The 27,696-nt window shown below is 42.2% G+C and overlaps 9 protein-coding genes across 9 annotated transcripts; 5 read left to right on the forward strand and 4 right to left on the reverse strand.

The window, feature by feature from the left end:
• Nucleotides 1–3,152: 3,152 nt before the first annotated feature.
• On the forward strand, nucleotides 3,153–6,048 carry BDB00DRAFT_935717 (SPX domain-containing protein; the record flags this gene model as incomplete). Its single annotated transcript, XM_053129202.1, has 3 exons — nucleotides 3,153–3,214; nucleotides 3,312–5,322; nucleotides 5,400–6,048. 3 exons carry the CDS (start codon nucleotides 3,153–3,155, stop codon nucleotides 5,850–5,852), a joined length of 2,526 nt encoding a protein of 841 aa, XP_052984333.1. The 3' UTR covers nucleotides 5,853–6,048.
• Nucleotides 6,049–10,290: 4,242 nt separating this feature from the next.
• Nucleotides 10,291–12,452, forward strand: BDB00DRAFT_755277 (uncharacterized protein; the record flags this gene model as incomplete). The annotated part of the gene is made up of 5 exons (XM_053118827.1): nucleotides 10,291–10,429; nucleotides 10,536–11,536; nucleotides 11,604–11,722; nucleotides 11,804–11,906; nucleotides 11,988–12,452. The coding sequence occupies 5 exons, from the start codon at nucleotides 10,291–10,293 to the stop codon at nucleotides 12,450–12,452; spliced, it is 1,827 nt and encodes a 608-aa protein (XP_052984334.1).
• A 215-nt stretch (nucleotides 12,453–12,667) lies between these two features.
• On the reverse strand, nucleotides 12,668–13,301 carry BDB00DRAFT_497248 (uncharacterized protein). The gene is made up of 2 exons (XM_053117597.1): nucleotides 13,278–13,301; nucleotides 12,668–13,142 (listed from the first exon to the last, which is right to left on the reverse strand). Exon 2 carries the CDS (start codon nucleotides 13,029–13,031, stop codon nucleotides 12,780–12,782), a length of 252 nt encoding a protein of 83 aa, XP_052984335.1. The 5' UTR covers nucleotides 13,032–13,142; nucleotides 13,278–13,301; the 3' UTR covers nucleotides 12,668–12,779.
• On the forward strand, nucleotides 12,801–14,016 carry BDB00DRAFT_497219 (protein AF-9). The gene is made up of 3 exons (XM_053117596.1): nucleotides 12,801–13,358; nucleotides 13,468–13,670; nucleotides 13,749–14,016. The coding sequence occupies exons 1-3, from the start codon at nucleotides 13,148–13,150 to the stop codon at nucleotides 13,989–13,991; spliced, it is 657 nt and encodes a 218-aa protein (XP_052984336.1). The 5' UTR covers nucleotides 12,801–13,147; the 3' UTR covers nucleotides 13,992–14,016.
• A 2,846-nt stretch (nucleotides 14,017–16,862) lies between these two features.
• BDB00DRAFT_497315 (uncharacterized protein) lies at nucleotides 16,863–17,585 on the reverse strand. The gene has a single exon (XM_053117598.1). The coding sequence runs from the start codon at nucleotides 17,371–17,373 to the stop codon at nucleotides 16,900–16,902; it is 474 nt and encodes a 157-aa protein (XP_052984337.1). The 5' UTR covers nucleotides 17,374–17,585; the 3' UTR covers nucleotides 16,863–16,899.
• Nucleotides 17,586–17,646: 61 nt separating this feature from the next.
• On the forward strand, nucleotides 17,647–17,926 carry BDB00DRAFT_800997 (uncharacterized protein). The gene has a single exon (XM_053121822.1). It carries the CDS (start codon nucleotides 17,692–17,694, stop codon nucleotides 17,902–17,904), a length of 213 nt encoding a protein of 70 aa, XP_052984338.1. The 5' UTR covers nucleotides 17,647–17,691; the 3' UTR covers nucleotides 17,905–17,926.
• A 1,730-nt stretch (nucleotides 17,927–19,656) lies between these two features.
• Nucleotides 19,657–21,605, reverse strand: BDB00DRAFT_867727 (uncharacterized protein; the record flags this gene model as incomplete). The annotated part of the gene is made up of 5 exons (XM_053126377.1): nucleotides 19,657–20,084; nucleotides 20,162–20,486; nucleotides 20,553–20,694; nucleotides 20,817–20,989; nucleotides 21,114–21,605. 5 exons carry the CDS (start codon nucleotides 21,603–21,605, stop codon nucleotides 19,657–19,659), a joined length of 1,560 nt encoding a protein of 519 aa, XP_052984339.1.
• Nucleotides 21,606–22,763: 1,158 nt separating this feature from the next.
• BDB00DRAFT_497702 (uncharacterized protein) lies at nucleotides 22,764–25,597 on the reverse strand. The gene is made up of 2 exons (XM_053117600.1): nucleotides 24,344–25,597; nucleotides 22,764–24,195 (listed from the first exon to the last, which is right to left on the reverse strand). Exons 1-2 carry the CDS (start codon nucleotides 25,488–25,490, stop codon nucleotides 22,823–22,825), a joined length of 2,520 nt encoding a protein of 839 aa, XP_052984340.1. The 5' UTR covers nucleotides 25,491–25,597; the 3' UTR covers nucleotides 22,764–22,822.
• A 1,147-nt stretch (nucleotides 25,598–26,744) lies between these two features.
• BDB00DRAFT_801013 (uncharacterized protein) lies at nucleotides 26,745–27,372 on the forward strand. The gene is made up of 2 exons (XM_053121823.1): nucleotides 26,745–27,002; nucleotides 27,119–27,372. The coding sequence occupies exons 1-2, from the start codon at nucleotides 26,846–26,848 to the stop codon at nucleotides 27,184–27,186; spliced, it is 225 nt and encodes a 74-aa protein (XP_052984341.1). The 5' UTR covers nucleotides 26,745–26,845; the 3' UTR covers nucleotides 27,187–27,372.
• Nucleotides 27,373–27,696: the final 324 nt, after the last annotated feature.

Raw genomic sequence — 27,696 nt, forward strand, 5'->3', positions numbered from 1 at the left:
TCTCTCAGGATGGTGGAACAAATAACCATTTCCCAACCCCTATCATAGATGTCTTGAATAAAAAGGAAAAAGGGATGTTAGGTCAATTTTTGCATATCGTGGCCCAAACCAAATATGACTTGTGGCCCAATTTATTTTCATTGACCCAGTGTTTTTTCTGTGATTGACTCGGTTTCCCGTTTCGCTCTCAAAATGACTCATTCGTAGACACAAAGTTTCCCAGGTGATTTTATCCCGTGACATCCCAAGAAGGTGCTCTTTTTCTATTGAGCCAGAAATTACCACCTTTTTCTCTCTTGTGGCGAGTGCAACGACAAACATTGCAATGGCATGTTTTGTTTTTACCGATGACACAATAACATCATCCTCGCTGTTGTTGCTGATAGCCAGCTTCATCGCAGCTGCGGAAAGAGAATAAAGTCAGTGTAGCTGCTACCTTGGCCGTCGTAATGATGACGACTACTTCCAGGCATAAATGCCTCTTGTGTTCTTTGTCCCTCTATCTCTACACTAGTAGTTTTTCTCACAGACCTCATTACCCTACCCCTTGCAGATGATCTTATCAGAAACGGTGCCTGGACCGTATAAAAGCACCCGGAACGAAACGGGTATGGCTCGTGAGAAACCACACATCTTGTTTATGTACGCGTTCATTATCACAGCCGTATGATCACCGATCCTGTTGCGAAAGCCCGTGCATTTCGGGTACTGCATTTTTTTAATAGCGGAACGAGCCTATCAAAGCCTTTTGTTTGTTTGTATACAGATCACATAATAAGAGAAATAATTGCAACAGGATGATGCTATCATCATGCTGCGGCAGCGGGTTTCGTGCAATCGACTTAGAGTTTACCACTCGGATCACGAGAAACTCTGTGCTGCTTGATGCAAAAATTTCTCTTCTCTTCTTCTCCCAGGGTCATGGTAATATTAAAAATTGAAGGATGACTGTTAAACTTTGGCAGCGCTAATTGGTATGGTACTCGCTACTACTATGCTATCATACAACAGTCAGGAAAGTCGTGTACTACGTGTACGTCCTGTCTGTACTTGTCTATATTGGTAATTCATTGCCAAAACCTTTTCGCAACCGCTTAGGTATTCCGTACAGCCGATTGCTTATGTATACACTGATTGTTAGCGTATTTCGTTAAAACAGATGTGGAGAAAGAGAGAAGAACAAGCGATTTCCGTAGGGTATTTTGTAGCACATGTGGCTAATTTTGCCGAGCCATCACAGAAATGGAAACTAGCGTGTGGGGGAGCAGTAATCGTATGATTGGTTCCTAGATGATGCACATGCTGAGCAACTGTTTTTTACTTGAAAAGTCGATTTGCCGATGTATGTGCTTCGGAGCCTTGCGATGAGCACCTGAACCTCAAGTAATATGCACCACTATCAGTGGAACACTGTAATCCAACCAGCCCATAGCCTGCATTGGTGTAGTTTCTTTGCCAGAACAATCTTGCTCAATTCTATCAGTCAGCTTCAGGACAATTACTTAATCATGAAGAGACCATGGAAGTAAAACCATGAAGAAAACAGGCTCCGGCTTGTTGCCTAACGAAACTGACTATGTAAGAGATCTTGCATGCATTCTCAGTAGCTACTGGTATAATACCAGCTGTTTTATTATGAGCTACCATTGATTCTAATGTTGGAGCTTGTTCGCAAAGGTGACAACAGGCATGCAAGAAGTATGATACCGGCATGCTGGTAGAAAGGTTGAAACTTTACCCTTGCTGCCGCTATTATCGAATCTTTTTTCTGGTTTAATGGGCACACTGATACCAGTGACTGAAATGGTGCATTGAATTTGTCCTTTATAAAGTTTCTTAATGCAGCAGTGAACTTCGTTTGAAATAAAAAGACGTACACAATAATGGGCATAAAGCGCGACGCTGCAAAAAGCATCAGCAATAGGCAATGCAACAGCGACCGCAAGCCACAATTTCCCAGATTTAAATACCCACCAACGGCGGCAACCCCGTTTTCTCTTCGTGCTTAATGGTAAGTTTCTAGTGTATAGTGAAAAATGAGCAAAAGAAAGAATTGGTGATTGGTGTATAAACTTCTGGGGCTGATCGTATAATTTTGTTTGATCTTATAGAAAGGAGAGATCTTTGGCAATCCCCTTGATAAGGACGGACTGAGCTTTTGCTCTAAACACGCATCACTTGTTGATGTTGGCACAACTAGCCCCATTGTGGGCGTCTTGGCACATTTGCCTTACTACTTTTTTTTTTCAATCAAATAAGAAAATGATAAAAAAGGCATATGATGCCCTGTAATGGAATGAGTGGGAGAAAGAATTGTTTCTTTTCTCCACATGTTCTTTAACTTTATTGTCACATCGTATGATAATGCTTTCAAAGAGCTATTATCACGATAAATAAAAAAAAGTAGGGATAGATGATTTGTTTTCATAATTATCTTGTTCTAATATACTGGCATATATGCTAGAAATATGATGAAAGATGATGATAGAAGCAGCAACAGGTCTGCATTAATTGATGTTGGTAAAACTACAACATACTGCCTGAGCTGCAATAGAGAGGGAAAAAAAGGAGTGATTTTCGGATCGCTTATCCCTGACTGCGAGGCAGCCTAGTACTCCTGCGTACGTACAACAGGCAAACTGTTTTGGACAGTCTAGGTTTTTGAAGCTTCTAGACTTATGCGCGAGACTCAAAGCTGCGTGTGTTTGTAAGCGTGGGAGCGAGAACGGATTTCGGCAATTATTCCTTTTCTCGCTGCCAGAGATCAATGTCGCCAAGCTGCATATCATCACGCTTTTCGTTATGGATATTTCATAAACGAAACGATAAACAATCGGCACATGCACAAAGATGGGGAGCATAAAGGGCCAAGAAACACAGACACCCGATTACGGTAATAAACGGACATGTAGTTCCATCGTCCCAGTAATAAATTGCAAATTTAGAGGCAGGAAGCATCATGCAGAAAATAAGATTGAAGGGATGCGCCTAAAAAAGCAAAAAGTAATGTCCATAATGTTATTACGGACATTTAACGAAATCAACGGGTTTGCATTTCAACGCATCTTTCTTTCTCTTTTTCTTCGTTCTTCTTACTTCAGCAAATACCATCATCTTTGGTCCCTTTTTCCTCTTTTACCACTCGTACCAAGATGAAATTCTCGCATACTCTAAAGTTCAATGCCGTACCTGAATGGGCTGAACATTATGTAGCGTAAGTCATCTTTATCAGTTGTCAAAATCCTAGGGTGGGATTTCATGTAAGAGCGGCATTATTAACTCATACGGACATTACACCAAAAATTGAAAAGCTACGATTATCTTAAATCCGTCATATTCGATATCGAAAAGCGCCGTGTCGAAGCCATCAACAGCCATACCGACACCGAGAACGGGAGCAGTCGATGGATAAAGCCTCCAAGCGAGTCTGACACGACAGCGACGGATGACGATAATGCATTTGTAACAGCACTAGATGCCCAGCTCGAAAAAGTAGCCAAATTCTTTACACAGAAAGAGGTGGCGATTTGTAATCTCTTAGACAATGTCGACCGCAAAATCGAAGCGTGTCCAGAGGATCCATATCCTGGATGCAACATGACCCTGTACACGCATAACAGTGGAAGCGCCATAACATCACATCGAAATAATACTCTCGATAACATGATGACAATGCAGAACAGCACCAACTCCTTGCAGGTTCCAGATGCATCTACACTTAGCATCACTACCTCATCGAAACTAAGTCAACAAGCGACCGTTAAAGCAAATAATAACAGCAACAGCAAGGACGACCAAGACCATGACTGCAATAACAGTAATGTAGAAAAGCGATATACTATCAGCACGATAAGAGGCCCGACGCAAAAAGCTTCATTCGAATCGCGCCTTTCCGCTCAGACGACCAACGAATCGGAATCGTATGTCGAGTATCTGCTCGATTTACGCATGCAGTTGATCCAACTTTATGTCTTGGCCTCCGACCTAGAATCGTTTGTCGATCTGAACAAAACCGCGTTTAACAAGATATTGAAGAAGTACGACAAAGTGCTGGTCGGGCGTTTACGCAAAGAATACATGGATAGCAAGGTGCTTGTTGCGAGGCCATTCACTGAAGAAACAGCAAACAAATTACACTATGTCCTAGAACGCACAGAGCGGTTCTATGCTGACATGTTTTGCGACGGACATACGCAGCGAGCAGTTCGCCAGATGAAAACCCACTTGCGAGATCAAGTATCGTACGAACGCAACACCGTATGGAAGGATATGGTCAGTCAAGAACGACAAATTTACGGCGCCCACATCAACGAACCTAAAGCACCTGAAAAAGTGTACCGGATACCCCTGACGAAGTTCGACTTTCCAGCCAAGCAGCTGGGCAACGTTCTTCGTTTCCTCCTAGCGCTGATTGTATTTGTCGTCCTGGTGAATGTCAATATCTTTGGGTCCACCGAGGAAAGTCGCTGCTTTGCACTACTGATATTTGCTGCGATGCTCTGGGCCACAGAAGCAGTACCACTCTATGCCACGTCGCTATTGATTCCGTTCTTGATCGTACCGCTCGGTGTGATGCGCAATGAAGACAGAAGCCACATGCCAGCTCCTGCAGCAGCCAAGGAAGTGTTTGCCTCAATGTTCAGCGGTACAATTATGATGTTACTCTCTGGCTTTGGATTGGCTGGTGCATTATCCAAATATGGCATTGCAAAAGCGTTTGCAACCCATGTATTGTCTCGTGCTGGCACACGACCGCGCTGGGTTTTATTATCTATCATGTTTGTAGCTGCATTCCTTAGTATGTGGATATCCAACGTCGCGACCCCCGTACTCTGTTTCTCCCTTATTGATCCAATCCTCCGGACTTTGCCCGACAATTCGCAGGTGGCGCCGTGTTTGCTCTTGGGAATCGCCTTGGCGAGTTGTATTGGTGGCATGACTTCACCCATATCCTCGCCGCAAAACATCATCACCTTGCAATACATGAACCCGAGTCCTGGATGGGGTATTTGGTTTGCAGTTGCTCTGCCTATCTCTATCATTTCCATTTTCGTTTGCTGGATTTTGCTCCTCCTGGTGTATCGGCCCGATCGTGTATGCGCGCATCTCAACACCATCAAGCCGACGAAGGGCAAAATCACGATCCAGCAGGTGTTTGTCCTGTTAGTCGCAGCAGCAACAATTATCTTATGGTGCGTCGAATCTTCTATTGAAGACGTAATTGGCGATACTGGTGTTATTGCTGCTATCCCCTTATTTGTGTTTTTCGGCACTGGTATTCTTGGCAAGGACGATCTAAACGCTTTTCTATGGAGTGTTGTGGTAAGTATAGCCTCCTCCTATCTTTAAAATAATTTTCTGTCTTATTCACGCACCATTAAACACATTTTGTTGTACAGATTTTGGCGCAAGGCGGGATGGCGTTAGGGCATGCTGTCACTTCCTCAGGTCTCCTGCAAAATATTGCATTGCATATCAAGAGCGGCATCCAACACTTTGATGCTATTACCATCCTCATAATCTTTTCGTCACTTATTTTGGTATTTGCCACATTTGTGTCCCATACCGTCGCTGCATTAATCATCGTACCGATCGTACAGCAAGTCGGCCAGCAACTACCGCATCCGCATCCCAACCTGCTTGTTATGGGCGCTGGTCTCGCCTGCTCGGCCGGAATGGGGCTGCCAGTGTCAGGTTTTCCCAATATGTCCGCCGTTATGTTGGAGGATCGCAAGGGGAAACAATACTTGACTACACGTGATTTTATTGTCACGGGAGTACCAACAAGCATATTCTGCACTATTTTTGTGTGCACTTTGGGTTATGGCATATTATCTGCCGTTGGTTATTGAAGTTATACTTCTTTTTTGAAAAGGAAAAGAAGGAACAACCCCTCTAATCACATTAATTATTGCTTCATGTATAAAAGAACGGTCTATCATATCACGACTACATACACAATATATATATACTATGTATACCCAACTTTGAAAAGACCCGAAAAACCCTCTTTATAAATACTCAATTTTGTACACAATAAAAGTCGTGTGGTTGTTTCTCTTCCTGTAAACCACGTTTCATATGATCGTATGCACGAAAATACTTATGCACCTACTAATGTACAGTATCTTTAAGGCATACGTTTACATAGTCTTATTTTCGTATAATACTGTGAATAGAGGATGTGTCACCAGTGTGGTCTTTACTAAACAGTTAGCTACGTAAGTGATAACAAGTACGCACAAAGCATATGCATTACTTTAATTTGCAGAATTACACGTAACGCCATCCCGCAGTAGAGTAATATATTCTTATTCAATCGTTCCCTTTTGTTTGTACGGTTTAGTCTCATACAGCATAAGTGAGAAATAACCTACGCGTTTTTCTTTTTGTAGATTGTATATACAGTAAGCACATATCGGATAACGTGCATTTGTCATCATTATTATCTCCATCAGTGGGCATGAGAGTATGTGGATAGGTGTTATTAGCTTTCTAGTTAATCGTATCCATTCAACGTATCATACACACATGAAAAGAAAAGGACAGGTACATAGAGACTAGCAAGGGTACGTTTGTGTACGAAAATCAAGTGCAGGTTGTAGTAATCTTCGTATGTATACTGTCCAAGTTGGATTTGATAGGTTCGGAAAGAGCAAGAATGATATGCACTGCTAATTGTATCAACAAAACCCTCGAATAAGTAATGAAGCATTATGACATTTTTCATCCTTGAAATTGGTCTGCTGCTGTCCTTCTCGCCGACGATCTGGTAGCTAATGTATCGCTTGATTACATGAAAGGATGTAAGTAACTGTCATTCTCAACATCGTAGTATAGAGCTATGAACATCCCACGCCTAGGTAGTTGTATTGAAATATATGAAAATACGCAGATCGCCGTTGATACTCTTGTCTATACGACCAATAATACATGTTTTTTCATTACTCAGTAAGTATCCAAGGTCCGTGAATCACCTATCTAGACATTTGAATTTGTTGCAATAGACTTGCGACAACTCACGGTTGTATTCCAGTTCTTCCTTTCTGCCGAATTATCCAGTCAATGCGCATCACTGTTACTGTTTGTGTCGGCTATTTTTTGAATGCACCATGATATCAACTGGACATTTCGCAGCTCCAGATCTTCTTAGCCCCATGACGCTTAGCTGCTAGTTGTGTAAATTCATAAAACAGCGATACCATTTAGGTTAGTTGATAGTGTAGCTGCCAGCAGCTGTATTATCTCGTCCGATGCCGTATTATGTGCCCAACTTGTAAAATCAACTGTGCTGTCGTGCACTTGTAATTTTACATACGCTACGCCTTGACTAGTTCTGGCATTTTAGTACTGTAGTGTCCAGCAAACAACGATTACACCTCTTGCAGGTCCGCAGGCTCGAGAAGTTAAGAGAACGACTGCTTCAACCTATCTGTACAGCTGTCCAAACATTATAGAGATGAATGGAAATTTGAGTGTGATGTAATTAAATCACGGTTGCTCACAGATGTTTGCTTCTTGCCAGATTGTATCTTGGCAGTTAAAAAAAACCTTCTGTATTTCCAGCAGGGAAAACGCTTCGCCGTCGATTATATTGTTGTTGTTGTGATGGGTTTTATTGCTTTTGAAAGAATCCAAACATCCTGCATCGTGCATGGGTAAACATATTAACCTCAAGGCTATATGTTTCCTCAACATCCTAAAACGAATTATATGTCGATAAAGAACGTCAATGATTCGAGTCGCGGACATGAGTCAATGTTGCTATAATATCTGTTGTAAAGCACCCTATTTCTCTTCTGCGCGCTCTGGAGGTCTTGTAAGCACTTGTATGTAGGTCCATCGTAGTCAAATACGAAGGGTGATAATGCTGAAATATATTGAGGGATTTATAAATGGGCGCGTCGTTGGTTTGTGTATAATAGTTTATACAGTTGTACCCCGGTTTTTGCAACCCCTGGTTTTGCAATTCCTCGTATATCTGCAACTTTTGTTGAAGAATCCCAAAAAAACTTAGTAGTTTCGCAAATTTGCAACTTGCAAATGAGTTTATACGATTTGCATGTTATCGGGGTAAAAACAGCTTCAATTTTTGCAATATCAACTGAAAGAAGCATCTGTTGCGGATTATGAGGAATAAAATGATGCGGTTACTGCAAGATAAATGTGTAAATATGAAGATGTATTTATTGTCGAAATACATAAAAATTATTATTTGGTAGTTGAGCCAGTAGAATCGGGACACATATATAGCACTGATTGGATTGAATCCACAAAAGAAATGATGAAGATGTAAGAAAAAGGGAACACACTACATATAGATATAGAAATAAAATGTTTGCTCAAAGGAGCTTTTAACTACATATCGAAGAAGTCATCAAGGGATGACTGTCAGGAGAATGATTGCTGCCTGAGACTCTCTGGAATCCTACGCAAAGACTTCTTTAAGTCGTAGTTATCGATATTATCCAAAAAGCTCAAAACTCCTGCAATTGCAACCTGTTTTTCCTTCGACGTTGGCCCTGGAATAGGCGAATCAGCGCTTTGGTCCACCGCCCGCTCAAGTGCTCGTCGTACAATCGATCCTCTTGCTTGGATGTGAACTTGTGGAACGATTTTGTCATGCTTAAAATAGCTAATAATTATCAAACCACTAGACAGCTTCAATGAAAGAACGGTCTTATATATGCAAGTAGTAACATCTAGAGCTGTATGAATATTCCCAAAGAACGTATCGTACATCATCTCTGACAGATAAACAATGGGCTAGTGTTAATAGGATGACTTATCCAGTGTATACTTAAAGCAGAATTGTTTACCCCGTTACTTGCAAATCCTCACTTTTTGCAAAAAAAAAACGGAAAACCCTCGGTTGCAAAAACCGGGGTACAACTGTATTGGATGTAGTATTTAACCAAATCGAGCCGAGGTTACATTTGGGCATATGATAGCTTAGCGGTTTTTTTTGCATGTTCAGGTGGTCATGAAGTTGCCGTAAATATCCAAATGTAGCACGCTTTATTTCAAGTTATTAACGGATAGTATCACTATCGGCGCATCTTCCAATGCCATCCCTTCATACATAAGAAAGGGTGCTTGTTTTCTCGTATACGCTTTTTTATTTTCCTGTTGGCCCGAACACATTCCTCGAGTACTATCAAAAAGCTCGGTTCGGATCAGTTCTCTGCCAGAACCGACCCTAGTAGGATGTTTATGAACCGAGTTTTTAGACTGCAAACTTTTAAATGATGGGATTATAGTAATAGTTGCGTGGAATTTCAGGGAAGACGAGATTAAACGTATAGTATATAAAGCGGATTAAATACGTGCTTTATCTCAGATATTGATAGTATGATTGCGAAACACATGCGCACTCGAAATAGTCGAACCGGTCGAGATGATTGAAGACTTTACGAAAAATGTCATAGGGGGTATTACAGTAGTAAAAAGCGGGCTGTTATCGATCCCTGTCTCTTCTTCAAACTCGTCAGAATTGTAAGACACCATAACAGGACGAAGGGCAACAGAAGAAAACTTAACATCGGGCATTCTGTTAGTCTAATAACGGCAGCCAGTTCGATTATACAATATTGTCCATTAAACCTTTAAATCTATACATCGGTGATGAAATATTAACAGAAGAAGTGCTATCTCTCCAAATACTTCCCATCTTGAATAAACGACTCCTTGTAGTAAAGATGTATATGCTAGAAGAGCTCGTTTTAAATCACTTTTCACAATCTCACACTGTATCCGCTACTATGTAGACTCGCCAGAATATTACCGAAATCGCCCTCCTTATAGACTTCTGTCTATGTGATTGTTACTGTAGCTGAAAAGGCTATATATGACATTACACAGATAGTGAAATTATGGGAGAATTTCCATGCGGCGTGTGATTTTCCTGTATGTGAAAAGACAGAGGGAGAATTGACCCAAGGGGAAACAGACCGTCGCGTGTACACAGGCAACTTGCTAAAAGCCTTCTCTCTGCCTTCTATCCTTTTTCCCACAACACTTGTAGCTGACAAAAAGGCTATACCACACAATGATTAATATTTAGGAAACAATTGCATAGATATGTCATGTGAGCTAAATCCGTTAGGCGGAGTAACCAAAACCCGTACGTAACTCTCGCAAACCCCACACAATTTAAAAAAGGATCCCACGTTATGCAATTTTTTATTTTCCATTTTTCCTCCACTACAATAAAGCATACAGAAAACACATTCCTCATTTTCTTTCTTACTTTTAGCAAAAACACACGCACGTACATTATAACACGAAGCGATGCCACCAAAATCCGGAAAGCCTAACGTTCGTATCGGTTGTTATTCGGCCTTTTTGGGCGATTCGCCTGAAGCAGCTTCCCAGCTTGTCTATGAAGAAGGCGCCAATCTCGATTATCTTGTCGCCGACTACTTGGCAGGTATGTACCATGGGGAGTCGAGAAACATTAATTTCAAAAACAATATATAGAAGGATAGCGAAGGAAGTAGTGGCACTTGCGATCGTTAGATCATTTATATAAATAGAAATCACAATGGGCGTATTGGCCCTGAAAAAGAATGCTCGTTTGCTGAGTGGTAACAACAAGGATCCAATCAGCGGAGAGCCAGGTGCTGACTACATCAATCAGTTTGTCAACCTAATCCTGAAAAAGCTGTTGCCGGACTTGCAGAAAAACAAAACCAAAGTGATCACGAATGCGGGAGCACTTGATCCACATGGCTGCAAAGCGGCCATCGAAAAACTGTTCGATGAGCTCAATATCAAGGGCATGAAAGTCGCAGCTGTCGTTGGTGACGACATGATGAACGGGGAGAACATAACCACGCTCGAAGCGTTCAAAAAGGACATCGTATCCTTTTCGCCCTTGTCTGTTAAAAACCTCGATTTGGATGCCGACCGATTCCCTGTTAATAACGAGCCGATCGTGTCCATGAACGCGTATTTGGGCGCCAAGGGCATCGCTGCTGCTTTGGAAGCAGGTGCGGATATCGTTATCACAGGCCGTGTTGTGGATTCGGCTATCGTGGTCGGTCCATTGATGTACGAATACGGCTGGGATGTGACCAAGCATAAGAATTACTATGACTTGCTGGGATCAGCCTCTTTGGCTGGCCATATCATTGAATGCGGCTGCCACGCTACAGGTGGCAATTTCACTGACTGGCGACAAGCTGCCTACTCACCGTATGGAGGCTATTCAAACATGGGCTATCCCATTGTCGAGTTTGAAGAAAGCGGCGAATTTGTGGTCACAAAACCTGTCAAGACAGGTGGATTGGTTACCGTGGGCACTGTCGCTGAACAAATTCTGTACGAAACTTTGGATCCTGCTCTGTATATCTTGGCCGATGTCATTTTGGATATGCGACAGGTGCAGTTGACGCAAGTCGGCGATAATCGTGTTCATGTCAAGGGCGCCAAAGGTTACCAGGCAACTCCGTTTGTCAAGTGCTGTGGTATCTTTATGGATGGTTGGTCCGTCAACGGTACATTGATCATTGGTGGTGAAGATGCCAAAGGAAAGGTAAAGAAGGGTAGTTTTTTTTCCTGTCCAAGAGAAGCTGACCCACTTAATTAACTCTATGCATAAGGCTGAAGCTGTTGGCAAAGCTATTATTGCACGAGCTCGACGTATTCTCAAAGAACGTGGCATTGGTGATTTCCGCGAATTCAACATTGAGCCACTAGGAACCGAAATTGCCCTCTTTGGGTATGTCAATTAATTTGTCAGCGATGTAATCTCATTCTTTTGATTGTAACTATCGCATATGATGCATTGTGTTTTGTGAAGAGCCAATGCCAGATCACATGCCACTCGCGAAGTCGTTCTTAGAGTATCAGCCGTCCATAATGACCGTAAGGCGCTTCAAATGCTATCCAATGAAATTATGGCCGTAAGTTCTAGTCAATTAATTGACCGTTATAGCTAGCATCATGAATCCCATATTTATCACATACTTTTCGGGAAAGAGCAGCCTGTGACATGTATGGCTCCAGGTACAGGATTTGGCAACCAAGCTATCCCTTTACCCAATCTGGTCCACTTCCCGTGTTTATTGCCCAAGTCTAAGTCGACCACGGAGTACCTAATTGGCTCTTCATCGCAAAGAGTTGATTGGGATGATTGGGACGATGCGCTCACATATCAAAACATTCCACCGTTGCCACCAATTCCAACAGCCTCTGAAACTTCTGGCCTCGTCAAGACCAAGTTAATCAGCGTAGCCTTTGGCCGCAGTGGCGACAAGGGCGACGTATCCAATGTTGGTATCATTGCCCGTGATCCAAAGTATTTGCCCTATATTAAGCGTAGTGTGACCGAAGAAGTCATCGGCAACTACATGCAGCACTTGTGCCAAGGCAGTGTGAAGCGTTACGAGCTTCCTGGATTGCTTGCTTTCAACTTTGTCCTAACACACGCGCTCGGTAAGTTTCTTTAGCATTCAATCAGTCAAAGTTGATAATGATATCAGCAGCAACAGCAATAGTAGTAATAGTAAAAGAAGAAGGAACAGTGGTATATTACATTGATGACATACACTAATTTCTATTGTCAATGGATATTGTAAAATAGGTGGTGGAGGTTTAAACTCATTGTTAATGGATCGACAAGGCAAGTCGTTTGCCCAGGTTGTGGTAAGCGGCGTTGAGGTTGAAATCCCTGCAGAAATGGTGCCTGCCGACGCTCGTCTATAAGTGTTTTTGCTTGCTTGTATGATAGCCTTTGTTTACTTGAATAAATGAAAGAACGACCACGTTATCTTTTATTAGCTGCGTGTATCCATTGATTCTGCGCCACTACTCGCAGCACCAGTGTCTTTCGTTTCGCCCTTGAGAGTTTTGTGGAATTCGTGCCAAAGGTTCGATGGTTCGTGGAATCCAGCAGCGATCGAGTTGATTGTTTGTATGTTTTGATTGACGTTACTGAGGTTGCCCGAGAGCTTACTTAGTGCTTGCTTGTTCTCGCGTAGTAATCGCGCTCGTTCGATTTCGAAAGTCTTTAGGGGGTTGGTGTCCATGGTTTTCTTTCTGTGAAAGAAAGAAGGGGAAATAATAGGGCATCAAATTCGTCTCTGAGCTTCAAAAAGCCTCTCGTACAGTACAACGTTCTTCTTCGCTTTGAATACACACTACAATGGCAAGCAACAAACGAATGAAAGGTGTTAGCGTTACGCTTCCCGTCTATACGTTCAATTTTGCTACGCCACTGACGGGCAAAAAAGCCAACGATTCTGATCATACGCATAAATGGACTATCGGATTACGTGGATTTCATAGCGATCTTAGCTTTTGCATCAAAAAGGTGGTTTTTCGATTGCACGATACGTATCCCAATCCCGTAAGAAGTAAGTCAGTCTTCCTCCCTGTCTAGCAGATTCAATTGTTCTTTTAATCAGTTTGTTGACATTTATCTATTCGCGTATATGTGGTGTCTGTTTTTTTCTATATATGAAGCTGTCGAAGAACCGCCTTTTGAGATACATGAAACAGGCTGGGGTGAGTTTGAAGTACTAGTCAAGGTACATTTCCATCCTGCCGCGAACGAGAAGGCTGCACAGTTATATCATCATATTAGACTGCACCCATACCAAGATGATCCAGCCGGGGGTGCATGGCCTAAGGATAAGCCAGTAACATGTTTTCTATATGATGAACTGGTATATATCTTTTCTCTTTTCGCACATTTACAACATAGAGGGACATATGGAACTGACAACATGCTTGCGTCAATGTAGGTGTTTAACGAACCAACAGAGACGTATTACCAAATATTGGCGGATAACAATGTCGTTGGATCTTCTGGATTACCTCTTCGCAAGTATACTGGCAAAGACTATGCTATTCCACCATTCTCAATTCAAATGGAGCAAGAGGAATTGGATCGGTTGGAAAAGGCTCAACGTGAAGTGAACCAGCAGATCCTTCAGTTAAGGCAACGCAAGGCAGTGCTTGAACAAGAGAAAGTGTCCGGTAACTGATTATGTATGCTAGTAATATACCCCTCCTCCACTTTCCACTTTCTTTGTAATCATGTTAAAGCATTATCTCTACGGCACAAAGCTTGTTTACACTGATTACTATCATCAAAAGTTTTTCTAAATGTACATAAATTCTTAATAATATTCTCTGAACAAAGGCAACAACAACAATGTCATGCTGTAATCAAGGATAGTTTTGAAGAGAGGAGAGAGGGAGCGATGTAATTGAGTTCTCCTTCTATCAGTACTCAACCATCAGCAACATACGGTCTATCTCTTATTCAGAGGTAATAGGTTTAGGACGGACAAGGCTCTGGCTCAAAGATACATAACAGCGAGGCAATGTATGGTTAAATTTTATTAAACCCTATGGCTTACATGAATAGTAAACAGTATGTAGAGTAGCCAGTACTGTACATCACCACGGATTAAACCACCCAGGTACGAAGTGAATACGAAGTGAAGAAGTAGAAACAGGTCTATGCATGATATTGGTGGGAGGTACCTAGTCGTCGACAATGTTGAGAGAAAGAAGGAGTCTACATGGAAAGTATATTATGACCGGGTTGAATGTATCGCCGGTCTTTCAATGATTCTATGCTGTAAAACGGAAACCCTAGGAATGTTTATACATGTGTATTAGACAAAAGACCTTTAAAAAAGAGCAGTGATGCCTAAGAGTTTTATTGATTATGTAGTTATCTGCACACTACTAACTTGTTGCTCAGTACATGAAGCGTGTAGCTCTTTAAACAAGGCCACCATTTTCGCGAGACTTGATGTTGGTTAAAAGCTCTAGATATTGCCGTCGTTTGTTGCAATTCTACTGATGGTTCTCTCTTTTTCTGCACGTAGCTTATCACAACAGGATTTCCTTGTCATTTTGGTTTTCACCTGATTCAGATGCAGAAAAGTGCGCCCGTTTTTAAAGCGTGATTCTCGGACCAAACGTCACTTCCACGAGGCGACAAGAAGGCGATAAAGCTTGCGCAATGACCGTGCAAATAGTTCTTATGCATGTTGACCGCGTTGTAAAGTCTTTGGTCTGCTCGAATTTGTATTCTTTGAGTAGATCGATGACGACGTCTGTATTATAAATGTAGTTCGATGTTAGTGAGTAGTTCTTATGTCAGTGTGCTAAGACAACATTAAAGGGAAACAAAGAATCGGCAGTGCCAAGGTCAATAATACTGAGTAGAGCTCCCTTGCATACTTTGATTTATATATAGATACCTGCTTAATGGAATTACTGAAGTTTGAAGGGCGCAAATGGACGCCTTCAATTCAACAAGCCATCTACGAAAGGAGCCGTCTTGCTCGCCTTTTCCTACTTCTTATTCTTCCAAATGAAGTTGTACCTGGTGAATATGTGATTCCATTACTGCAGTGGTATTATCATTGCTGTCTGGATTCTTCTTGTTGTTTTGCTTCTTGATTGAGCTATCATCGCTACCATCTGATAATTTATATATTTTATTATATATAAGCTCGACACATCAGTAACAATCATCAAGAAAAATATGACACGTCTTTGGAAACCACAATGGTAATACATATTGCTATACAGTATGTATGCAGACTGCGTGTGAACAATGATAATGTTACCTTGCTGCGATTTATTAATGATGCACCCGATAGGTTCTCCTACTAAATGTTCATACGCGCGAACATTTTCTGCGCCATCTAACAACAGCAACAATAATACAAGTTGGGTTGAAAGAAAAAAGTATTGTTTTACCGTCCAGTTTGACAGAAACAACAGCCTGTACAACTTTGACAACAATGTCAGTACCGTATGGATCAAGTGCTAGTGAACTCACTGTAGTGGTGCGTGCTATACGCCCGGAACGAAAGAAGAAAAAAAACTAACCTGCTGGCACTTACTACTATAAAATGTTACATATATAGGAAAGCATGCGTGTGGTGTGGCTGCGAAAAATCAGGTATATACGTGCCTGGATTCAAAATGTGCATTATCACCAATTTCGTGCTTTAGGTTTATTTCCTGAGAACTCTGTGCTAGAGTGGAAAATCCGTCATGCTACATTACATATAATATTACAACTACGCCTATAGTGTTAGCAGCAGCAGCAGCAACGGATGACATCACGGTATGATATGCTACTGTCCACACATTTATATGACCAAACGATTCCCCAAACATCATAAACCACTGTTGGGAAAACTTCCATTGAAATCTAGGAATTATGAGTATTTCTGTCAAGCGACGATCCCTATTGGAGGGATAGATAGTCATTTCGGTGCTCATTTTCAGTCGTCGCCCACGGTATGCAATGCCTTTGAAAGCAATTTAGAGACGAAGTCCTTCTTGACCTAGTGGTAATGGTGACATGAGCTTGGTGAACATTTCCGTACACTGACCGGATCAGTGGCTCAAACCAAAAATATAGCCTTGGAGCGTCCATTTTACGGCAAGCCCTACATAAGACGCATGTAGTCCAAGAGCAAACACATATTACTATCCCTGCCAACTTTAATTGATATGCCACCTTGCCACCAGTCAATGCACCAGTCGTGAATGAAATTATTGCTGGGAGAAGTCTTGTAGCGAAGAAGCTGCTCGTCCCCAGCACACTTTTCTGTGGCATCTAAAGACAAGACATAGTAAAAATTAAGCGGATCCTAATTTATACCAGAAGATAAGTGGGACGTAATGCACAGTAAACGGTGCTCCTAACATATATAAAAAGCAACTGCAAAAGAGCAGGATTTTTCTCTCGGGCTTTATTATAACATCTTTAATTCGGCAACGACAAATGAGACGATCAGAGACACAATGTGTATTTTGCTGTGGAAATAGTAGGCAACAATAGGGGAAAATTCGCTTCATCTCTCTTTTTATTATAACAAAACGAAGGCTATGAACGCGTATGCACAAACTCTCACACTAACGACAAGCATAACGGACGTAAATCAGCAGGATGCAAAAGTCTAGGAGTGAGGAGCGCAACGCAGATCTTCCTTTTTTGGATAGTGACAAAGTTACGCGTGTGTCAAACCTTGAACGTTCCAACAGCTTTTCCCTGAAACGAAAACTATGCGCATTGCGACGCAACGATTTGGCCAATTGACTTCGCACTCGAAATGCACAGTGGGATGGCGAGTGAACAAGGTAATAAATGGAGCAACGAATTACGCGCAAAAGTGTCAAACGTTGGAAGAAGTCATCGTTTGTAGTGTTATTCTTCTGATCGTCCCAATGGATCTTGAACGCTGCTTTAAAAGAACGTAGAACCGCACAAAAACAAACGAACCGATTAACTTTATCAGCAGCAATGAAAAACAATGAAGGGTGAGTCGAATTCACTAGCGGCAGCGGATACTTATTTATGAGCGGGCCAACGTATCTGCAGCAGCACATGCTTGGGATGGAGGATAGAACTTTCGCAGTAGCATAAACTGGGATGGAGGATGGAAGGATGAGGTTACACGGCGTGGTTCAGGAACTGTTGGCGGATAGCGAAGATGGTAAAGCAACAGTTGACGAGCACGGTTAAGCATAGAAGATAACGAGTCTTTATTATAAAGTGCAGCGATGGGGGCATCTTTTTCTGCACACACATAACATTACGTACCACACACACAGTCAAAAGACAATATTAAAAGTACTGTGAACTACGCTATATACACACGTTGTTTGTCTTGTTGGGTGAAGGAATGTAACCTGGCTGCTGAGTGGATGGTGTTCTCAATGTTCACTGATGGTGAGGTGTCTACCTTGTCAGTCACTCATATTTCCGTCATTTACTGCTCACAGAAAAGCATTTCTTCCGTGAATGTACTTGCTCATTCGCATTCGTGTCTTTGTTTTCGCTTGTCACGGTGCCGTGCACGGCCCCACTCACAAACAAGCGCCGATACCATCGTCGGAGGGTACAGCTCCGCATGGTGAGAGACACGTACCACTACCGCCGCAGCACATTTGTTTGGATGACCACCAAGCACACCCCCTTTCCTTTCCTTTCGTGATAGTCCCTTTGAGCCATATGCTAAAGCCATACTATTAAGCAAGAGCCAATGAAAATCCATGGAACTTGGTGGAACTTTTTGAAGTCCCGAGCGTGACAGTCAAAAAACGTCTATATAAAGCGAGCAATTTCGCTTTTCTTTTTTTTTTTTTCTTCACTTTAGTTCGTTTTGGAAAGGCGTTGGGCTGTATGCGCGGGAGTCACTGTCCGTGCTATGATCAGTTCCGTGCCAGTGCTGGCGATTGTTCAGAGTCTTCTGATGATTGGATGGGCTCAGTGGTCCGCCATGAAGAGATGACTGCAATGTACCAGTGCGGGTCAGTGGAGGGTGAGGAACGAACAGATTATTATTATTATTTATTAAACACAAATAAACAAAATGATAAACAAAATAAAACAATCTTTTTCTTTTCGCACTCTTCTCATAAACGTTTTTACCGCTTTATTATTTTTTTTTGCCTTGCCTTTTTTTCATGTGCTTGACAAGTTCCTTATCTTTTTGCCCACCCATAGCTCCGTGCTAAACAAAGCGGGGAACAATCTGTATCGTAGCCGACAGTAACACGATCACAACGCGCTTTATCACACTTTGACACTCCTTTTCACCTTCTGTGATCGCCTAAATTGCTTGTTACCGCGGATATGGTGCGACCCTTCTTGTGAAAAGGGGTAATTTTATAAGAGGCAACACCAGAGCATACGCCAGCAGGCTAGTATAACTACTAGATCTTCAAATTGGAAAGTCTATTTCAGCTGCTCGTCTCTCTCTCTCTCTCCAACATAAATACACATTTATCTCATAATCCGCACCTCTTTACTATAACAATAGATAAAAACCTTTATATAACTATGTAATTTTATCGACAATAACAATACTAGCACATCTTTAAGGTTCTTGGTTTCGTTCTCTTCTTTTACGGAAATTTTCAAGCCATTTTCACCTTCCTTCACCACAAAGATGTTTGTGGATCTCACCCTTCAGGCTCAAGTTGTGTTAACAGGGTCGATGCTTGTTTAGATGGCGGATGCCAGCCAGGTGGAGAGTACATGTGCATTTAAGGTAGCTAAGGACACTATTCTCCAAAAGGTTCCCAGACAAGAAGTTTGGTTAGTTATTAGAAGCGACGATATATACAAAAGACATGTTTGTCAACAGATCTCGTTAAGCTGATGTATATCCCTGTTGATTGCATGTTCCCAACCTTATCTATTAAATCTGTCATATATGCGCTTTATGAGTGGACAGGCTATATTATCTCAATCTAAAATGTTACTGGACAGGATCTATAGACATGTTACAGAAGAAAAATGTGCTTGGGTAATTGTTTAATACACTATTAAGCACAGTCGCTTTCAGTCGTGCAGGCAATGGTCCTTGAGAAGCTCAGTAATGATACCAAATTTTCCGGACAAGTGCTGTGGCATTAAACATTTGACGTACAGGCAACGCACAAAGAAGAAGCAAATTACTTGCCCAAAAACGTTAACCACGCGGCTCAAGATGAAATGATTGACAATAACTGGTTTTATGTACGTATATATAAGCTTTTGAAAATAGTAATAAAATTGACAAGAAATGGAAATAATATTATTTTAGTGTGTAAGTAAGGAGAATAAGGAAAAGGAAAGAGGTATTTGGATTGAGGGAAGTGTATGAAGTAGATTTTGCGTTTCTTTCACATGGATCGGCGACCTTCGGCCGTGCCCGCTGCTATCGGTGCTGTAGATCCAGTTTTCTTCTGGCCGCTTGGTGCATTTGCACCGCCTTGCTTTACACCAACAACACCTCCGCCCATCGATGTACTGAAAGCTGCCTGCGACGCACTGTTTTGCTTACGACGAAGCATTTTGAGACCACCGCCACCAGCCTTCTTTTTCTTGGAAACCATTGCCGGACTAGCATCCTTGGCCACATTCTGTTCCCTTAATCGTTGGGCGTGTCCGACGATACAGCTGATCAAATCATTATATGTCTCTGCGTCCATCATGAGTTGTTCACGCTGGTCCAAGAGATAGCCAAGATATTCAGAGGCTTGCCGTTGTAACCTAGTGAGCTCAACTACCATGGATTTTAATTTTTCGTCTGGGAATATCCGAATGGTTTCTTTTCGTAAATGCATAAACAATAAAAAAGTGAGTAGTCGGTAGCTAGAGTTGTTCCCTGTTACTGCTTGTGATTACCTTCGGTCAGTTCGCAATAAGCTTTAGCAATATCAATGTCTAATTCTGGTTCTTCCTCTACTGGTGGTTTAGTGATATCTGCATCGCCACCTGCCCGCCGACCATTGGCGGTGGGAATGCCGACACCGGACAGAGATGCCGACCGTGTATGTTGATTCGGAGAGCGTTTGTTCATTGATGCTGCTGCTGATGCTGCTGGTCCACCAGCCGCTCCTCCTGCTACGACCGATGCTGAACGTGTGCTGCTCTTTGTATCTAGATAGTTAGATTGTGGTCGTTTGCTGCCACCCATAGGAGAGTTTGAATTCCCTCCAGGGCTTAATTTCTAAGTATATGCAGTCGTACCGTTTTAGCCACCTTCAAATTAATTTGACGCCTTTTAGACTTTTACCTCTTCATAATTGATGGTTACACCCAGCGCATTCAAATAGGAACGATTTGTCTCTGAACGAGTCCATTGGAACTGACCGATGGCACCGGTGATTGAATTATAAAACACTGAATCCCGAGAAAGTTTATCCCAAAGATCATGGCTGATAGATGCATATATTGTAACAAGTTAACCAACCACTTGCGCCTCTGTCTTCGTGTACGTGCGTCTCTTACGCTCACATAATCACAAACAAAACCCAATCCCGTGGTTTTCTTTGTTTACCTGCATTGTGTGCATAATACACTATTGTCTGACGTCGGCTCTTTCTCTTCTATAGGAGACGGAGACGATACCATGGGCTCCTCTTGCAACAGCACATCCTTCGTCCATATTCTTCGGAAAAACTGTTCCACGTATTCTGCCGCCGGTTGAGTTGCAGCTTCCAGGGCTTTGACCTGTTGTTAGAACAATACCGTTTACGATAAGTCAAAACGATGGTCATTAAACAAGCTTTCTCTTTCCTGCTCCTGCCCTTTCCATGATTTCGAAAAGTTGATGACTTCGATTTGTGGTACGCACATACTCTTCCGCTTCCGTGGGCGCCGGCGGATCGGCGGTGGTAACAGTAGCAGCGCTGGTATCAAAAGCAGTAAACTCGTCCTCGTCTTCAAATGGCGGTTCAAGATTCGTCGTTTCTTGGAAATCATCAAAGTCGCCAAAATCGTCGTCATCAGCATCAATAGGTGTAGCGAACTCCTCATCGAACTCGCCAAATTCGTCCTCCTCTTCTTGGTTTTGATGCTGCTGTTGTTCTTCATGTTGGCTTTCTTTGTCATCGTTATCACTGGACGACGTGGCGACGGTAGTTACTGTAGTTGTGCTACTGCTGTTGCCCCGGTGGTATTCTTCTTCTTCCTCGTCCTCCTCTTCCGTACTCCACTCTTTTTTCGTTGTTGTTGTAGTGGTAGCTGCATTGTGAGTTTCTGTTGAAAACTCTTCTTGAACGTCCTTCTTTGCCTTGTCGTGATTGACCGTAGAGCTAGTATTGGCGTCTAATTCTGCATTGCTCATGCTGTGTGTGGGTGTGTATGTTGTCCTTTAGGTGTGTGGGTGCGTTTGCTGAATAAAATGGGTTACAAAATGCGTTCACCGCAAAAAATGATCGGGGATGACATACCATGGAGGAGCACAAAGCGCAGGTATTCTCACTGATTGGACAACATGCTCCAATGAAAATGCCCGTATTATGAAGTGTATACGACTGCCTACTGAGAGATGTTCCCAGTTTACCAATATCGTTATACTTCGGCAGCAGTACTACTTAACAAAGATAGATAATCGTAAAAGCATTTTTAAATGACGGGTGATGCGCAGTAGCTACTATATACAGCTGGTAAGTATATCATACCAGGTTAAATATGAAGCATTTGATCGTGAGAAGATACGAGTCGCTGCTTCTTTCACGGTTTATACGTTTTTCGATTGGTATGTACCGCCTGTCATTGGATATGACACATGGAACAATTCTTTTACACCTTCTCCGTCACCTTTACCTTCAATGATCATGTCTAGTATTATGGAGCGAGATGCATACAAGCGGAGGATAGGAAAACATATTGACCAGGAGCAAGGCACGCATGTATACTAAAAAATAAATTCTAGATGATTCACCCTGTGTGTCTACTGCTTGTATGTCCTTACCGGCATTTTTTAGCTAAAGGGACCTAATAACAATGTTGTTTCCGAAAGTATTACATCTGCTTACAGTAAATTGAGTGTCGCTCCATGTTTAAAGCATTACCTATAATTTGATGCCCATCAGCCAAGATACACAGACTGTACGTATGTCAGAAATAAGGGAGAAGGGTGATATCGCTCTTCTGAGACAGTATGAGATGATAAGAGTGTTTGGTAGCTTAAAGCTGATATAGTGTTTTTATTCCTCACCTCAGAAAAAACTCGGAAAAATAAGAGAAGAACATCTTTTTTGTGACTGAATGAAGCAAGATTTAATAAAACCTGACTCTCTATTAATCCAGAAAGTGACGGTGGAAGATGATCAATAGTCAGCATAGTGGTTTATCATAATCTTCCAAGCTCCAAATCGCGAGCTATCATGATGCCTAAATGAGCACCATCGAGTTGAAACAGGCTCGATGGGCTTAATAGTAAGTATCATCAAGAAGCAATGAGCAAAGGCACATTATAAAAGCTGTAAAACAAGAATAACCGTAGGTGAGCTTAACCCTTGTAAGCATTCGTATGTTTATTTGAATAAATTTGCATTTTCAGTATGATTGTTGCACGATAATGCTTTCAAGACTTTGGGATTCATTAAGCACATCTAACATTACATCTTTCGAAGACCCATATGTCATATACGTATTTACAAATTCGACTCGCTTGAGACATGGCAAACGGGAAATTGCAGCCATGCAATTTCGCGTTATGTATCGCACATCGATCAACGTGATACTTTCTAATAAAGTGAGTTTATCGATTATCCTCTCTAAATGACGCCCTTCTAGCCCTCGTCGAAGACATAGTGTGTTCAAATACTGCATATTTCCAAGTGCATCAAAAACGGATGAAGAGTGATGGTAAGACACGCGGGAGAAAAAAGTCCATTGCACCTCCCGCGTCAATTTCAGGTGCTTCAACTGCTGCCGATACTGTGGTGTGTTCGACAAGGAAAAAAAACGTTGCAATCCGACAGCCGTGATATTCTTGCAATTCTCCAAGTTCAACCGCTTTAGGTGCCGTAGTTCGAGCAGAGCGTCGAATATTCTGTCGGTGGCTTGCTTTACATTGGCGATTTTGATGGAATCGAGATTCGGGCATTGTTGGATAAGCTGCAAAAACGTCGAAAGTTCAAGGTGCTCCGTCTCCCAATTGATTTCGCATAGTTGAGTACTACCAAAATTCCCGAGGATCTGCCACGAGCTCTGCTGCCCCCCCTCAAACCATTCCCCGTGTAGTAACAACTCCTTTAGTGTATCCTTGTTCTCCTCTAGCGTTTTATAGATGCTTTGACCATTTTGATTGGGGCAGTCAGAAATGATCAGTGAACGGAGACCTTCTTTTCCATTTTTCAGGAAATGAGAAGGAGCTCCGTAGTCAACGGTAATTAAATCGTCGTTTCCAAAGCTGGTGAAGCAAATTCTGTCGTTCCGAGAATCATCGTCAGTACCGCCGTTAATCCATAAATATTGAAGCCTGGTACAATGTTGGCGGATAGTATCGAGACCACTCGGAGGACATATGGTCTTCAGAAAGTACAAGTTTGGACATGCCTTGCAGATTATCTCCAGATGGACATATGAGAGGTCCACTGATTGAGTGTTCGCTGTAAGCCAGGAATTCGGTTGATAGCTCCCTGTAAGCCAGTACACCGAAAGTAGCAGATGGGTTAGGCTCGGGATCACGGGCAGCACGGTGTCTGTCGAAAATGACGTCGTGTCGTAAGCATCTTGGAACGCAAGGTGAGTGATCCGGCTATCGGCTTCGCTTAGGGCCTTCCAGACACATGCTAATACGTTATTGGAACCAGAATATGAAGTTCCACACTTTAACGAGATGTCCAGTTTTTTCAATGTCGACCCTATTCTCTTTAAGCAAGAAACTAAGGTATCCGGATCAATGTAACTAACATAATTTATCACTGGTTATAGAAAAGGAAGGGCAGAATGCAAAATATGTTCGAGAGTTAGTTGTTTTTTATACATGTATTAGGTGAGTATATATATGCTTGCAGCACTTGTACAGACAGAAAAGGTTTGTCCTTCACGTCGTTCTGGTTTTAATATTACCCAGGGTTTCCAAGTGTTTAAATCGATGATCGCATCCCCGTAGCCACTGATTAAGGTCGTAGCGCCCAAGGTAAGGGCCTAATTGTAGCTCACGCACATACTGGACACCGCGGTGCTGAATGTGATGAAATAATATATCGCTGTTATAACAGTTGTAATCGATCGCCTCTTTGTGAGCTGTCGTAAGATCAGGTACAACAGCTGTACGCCAGGCACTTGAGCACTCGGAGATCCGCTCCCACCAGGTTTTGCTGACGCTCATACATTCGATGCGACAGGTGATCGGCAAAAAAGGTAAAAAAGAGGTGGCGACATCAAATGGGAGTTCGCTGATAAAATCGATTCTTTTGTCGCGCTGAGCTCGTACAGTCTTTAATTTACACTCGAACATTACGTGTAATGATGTTGAAGAAGGTGATAAACTGATTGGTGTAAATAGACGTTGCTCTTGTTCCTGCCCGAGTTTATAAACCTTTGCCGCCTGATGACAGTTGCCTTGCATTACATATATGTCGCCAGAAGTCATATATGCTTGTGCTGTGTGTGGAAAACGTTGTATCCATTGTTGTGCTAAGCGCTGAGCTTTAGTCATTTGACATCTTGCAACCAATTCCGCAATGCGGTCAGCAAAGAAACGGTTCGGAAGATCTTGGAGTTCGGCCTGCAGGATATCATAGTCACTGCTACTGCTGCTGCTTTTGCTGCTGGTGAGATCGCCCTTGATGTTTATTAAACCTTTCCGGTATATGGCATCCGCGTCATCAAATCTGCCTCGTTGGATACACACGCCCGCCGCATGTCGATAGCCAATAGCAGCTAAACGCGAAGCACAATCGATCAATTCAACCACGTCCTTTTGCGCTTCTGCGTACTCCTTTCGTTTTGTACGTTTCTGAGCACGAATGTCAAGGAGAACAATAACAATACAGTTATTTAAACGATCGATTGCATTAAGTGAGCTTTTGACATTTGCTACATCACCGTCATCGTCCGCGACTTTCTGTTGCTTTTGAACGCACTGATGCCAAAAATGTACCAAGTTTTCAAGGGCAGTGTAAATGTCGTTGGCTTCGCTGTAATTTGGGAGCATTGTTCTTCTCTCCTTTAGTAACGAAGCTTCGCCGTCATCAGTTTCGGTTTTGGTCATGTATGGCTATAATATGTAGTAAAACGCAAGAAAAAGTGGAGGCATACAGTTAGTTAATGTGGGCTTTGTGCTATTTTATTTGCGAGGAACATAATGGATTGAAGCAACAACCTCCTGCATTTTTGTTTGGTCACCCGTACATGGAGGTGAGTCATAGCACAACATCACGACGGCGCATCGCCGGTGGCAAGCAGCAAGCCGTTGACTAGAAGGCTACAGTATTTTACTGCCAATTTACGCATTGCAGGTATTTGACATTTGCTAGACTGCTGCGTAAACGAGTCAATCAACCTTGACATGATGAAAGCCCACCGTTGAGTACACTAATCCAGGATGCATCGCATAATCATAAACTACTATTAACCAGCTGTAAGCTAGTAGTTCGTTGTCAACCTCTTTGCCGATATCGGCAATGACTGTCTCTAATCGAAATAAGAACGTTTTTGAAAAAAAGAAGTGGAGTGGCTGTACTTTAGTTTCAGGGCGTAAGAAATTGACACTTTGGCTTATACCAGCATTGGGACAATACCAAAAAGAACTGTAGCATTTTAGGCCTATTTTTTCTGTCCTATTGTGAGTGATATTTAGTAGATCTCCTTCTCGACAGTAGGATTCTGCATAACTAATTTTTGAAACGTAAACTGATACTATTTTACCATTGCAGTTTCTAGCAATTCATATTAATCTGTTGACGACTCCTTCGTGAGTCTGCTTTTAGCGCCAAAAGGTTGGCACAGGGTTGACTGATCTGGATGAGAAAACAGACAATCCAAGAGGGCGAGCCACACAGTTTCTTAATGATATCCAATTGAAGATAAGAAAGGCAGATAATCTCATTACTTCTATCATAAAACGCTGCCATATGCGCAAATAATACGACCTTCTCTGAGCGCTTTCGGCTATGGAACAGTTCCTTAGCTGCTACCAAAATAACGATCTGGAACATGAGAGCTCCTTCCAACTCATCCAGACGAGACATTGTATGAGTTCATTGTGCACTGTATAGGTGAACAATAAGGTCAGAACATCAAAAGTAAAAAGTAAGTTTAACAAAGAATAGGGTTATGGGTTTAGGCAGCTCTTCAAACCGGTGAGTATGAAGACAAGTGCGTTGTATTAGTCCAGGATACCCTCTCATCACCGCTAGACAATCTCAAAAATAAAAAGAGGAAGGTGCTACATATGAGCGTCTGAACACTGCAGTGTCTACGTCACTGGGCAATTTTCGCCCTCACAACAGGAAGCCGTGACTTCCAAACTGATGGGCGCGGGCTGGCATATCGACAATAAGGAAACACAGCTCTTTGCACACATATTGTGGTCCTATCTCTCCCTCCCTACTCTCTTACGCAAATATGTCCACTATCGGCCGTACCATTAAGAACATAATGAAGGCAGGTCCTGCCAACTCATTGAAACAAATGAACTATATCGGTGATACCAAATGGGGTGCTCTTATCGGCACTGACCGTAATGGAAACAAGTTTTTCGAAAACAACGACGAAGTGTCAGGTTAGAGAGGGAAAGCGACACGATTGCTTAACAATCACTACCATTTGGCACTGCTTGACAGCTTACTGATACAAACTTCCTGTTATTTCTCTTCAACAATTATAACTATTATATAGGCCGTGAACGTTGGGTTGAGTACGCCAGTGTCGATCCCGAAGCCGCAGATATTGATCCCGCATGGTAAATAAGAGGACGAAAACGACCTAAACATACACATAAACATTCGACGTGAACCCCAACAAATTCACGTATGAAAAAAGAAAGCGAAGAACAAAAATAACACCAAGACATTACATTTATTGGAATATAGGCACATGTGGTTGGCCAGAATCGTTCAAGAACCACCTACCGAAATGAATTTCAAGCCTCAAAAGTGGTGGGGTGAACCTGCTCCTAACTATACCGGTTCCCGCAAGAGCTACAGAACCTACAGCACCACCAAGCCCAAAGTTACTGCTTGGGAGCCTATCGTTCGCGCCAGACAGTAAAAAAATCTCGCTTTTCTTAGAAAACACAACACACACCCACAACCAACCAACCATACATCAATAAAGTATAAACAACATCAACAGCAACAACAAATCCGGATGGCTACTACTACTATTCTATGTGATCATTACTAACGCCAAATGAAAAAAAGCGTCTGCTGGTGTGTGTGTGTATAATGTTTATATTATATGCGGATATAGTATCA

The sequence above is a fragment of the Zychaea mexicana genome (genome assembly GCF_025766255.1).
Source record: "Zychaea mexicana strain RSA 1403 chromosome Unknown BDB00scaffold_6, whole genome shotgun sequence".
Taxonomy (NCBI): domain Eukaryota; kingdom Fungi; phylum Mucoromycota; class Mucoromycetes; order Mucorales; family Lichtheimiaceae; genus Zychaea; species Zychaea mexicana.

Bases quoted from the DNA above. Each gene is read 5' to 3' on its own strand.
- BDB00DRAFT_497315 (XM_053117598.1), bottom strand. From the start codon at position 17,373: ATGTGCTGCTGCAGATACGTTGGCCCGCTCATAAATAAGTATCCGCTG.
- BDB00DRAFT_801013 (XM_053121823.1), top strand. From the start codon at position 26,846: ATGTCCACTATCGGCCGTACCATTAAGAACATAATGAAGGCAGGTCCT. The intron at 27,003-27,118 runs GTTAGAGAGGGA...ACTATTATATAG, and splicing joins AAACAACGACGAAGTGTCAG to GCCGTGAACGTTGGGTTGAG.
- BDB00DRAFT_497702 (XM_053117600.1), bottom strand. From the start codon at position 25,490: ATGACCAAAACCGAAACTGATGACGGCGAAGCTTCGTTACTAAAGGAG. The intron at 24,196-24,343 runs GTAATATTAAAA...TTCTATAACCAG, and splicing joins TAAACACTTGGAAACCCTGG to TGATAAATTATGTTAGTTAC.
- BDB00DRAFT_497219 (XM_053117596.1), top strand. From the start codon at position 13,148: ATGGCAAGCAACAAACGAATGAAAGGTGTTAGCGTTACGCTTCCCGTC. The intron at 13,359-13,467 runs GTAAGTCAGTCT...CTATATATGAAG, and splicing joins GTATCCCAATCCCGTAAGAA to CTGTCGAAGAACCGCCTTTT. The intron at 13,671-13,748 runs GTATATATCTTT...GCGTCAATGTAG, and splicing joins GTTTTCTATATGATGAACTG to GTGTTTAACGAACCAACAGA.
- BDB00DRAFT_497248 (XM_053117597.1), bottom strand. From the start codon at position 13,031: ATGGACACCAACCCCCTAAAGACTTTCGAAATCGAACGAGCGCGATTA.
- BDB00DRAFT_800997 (XM_053121822.1), top strand. From the start codon at position 17,692: ATGGTGTTCTCAATGTTCACTGATGGTGAGGTGTCTACCTTGTCAGTC.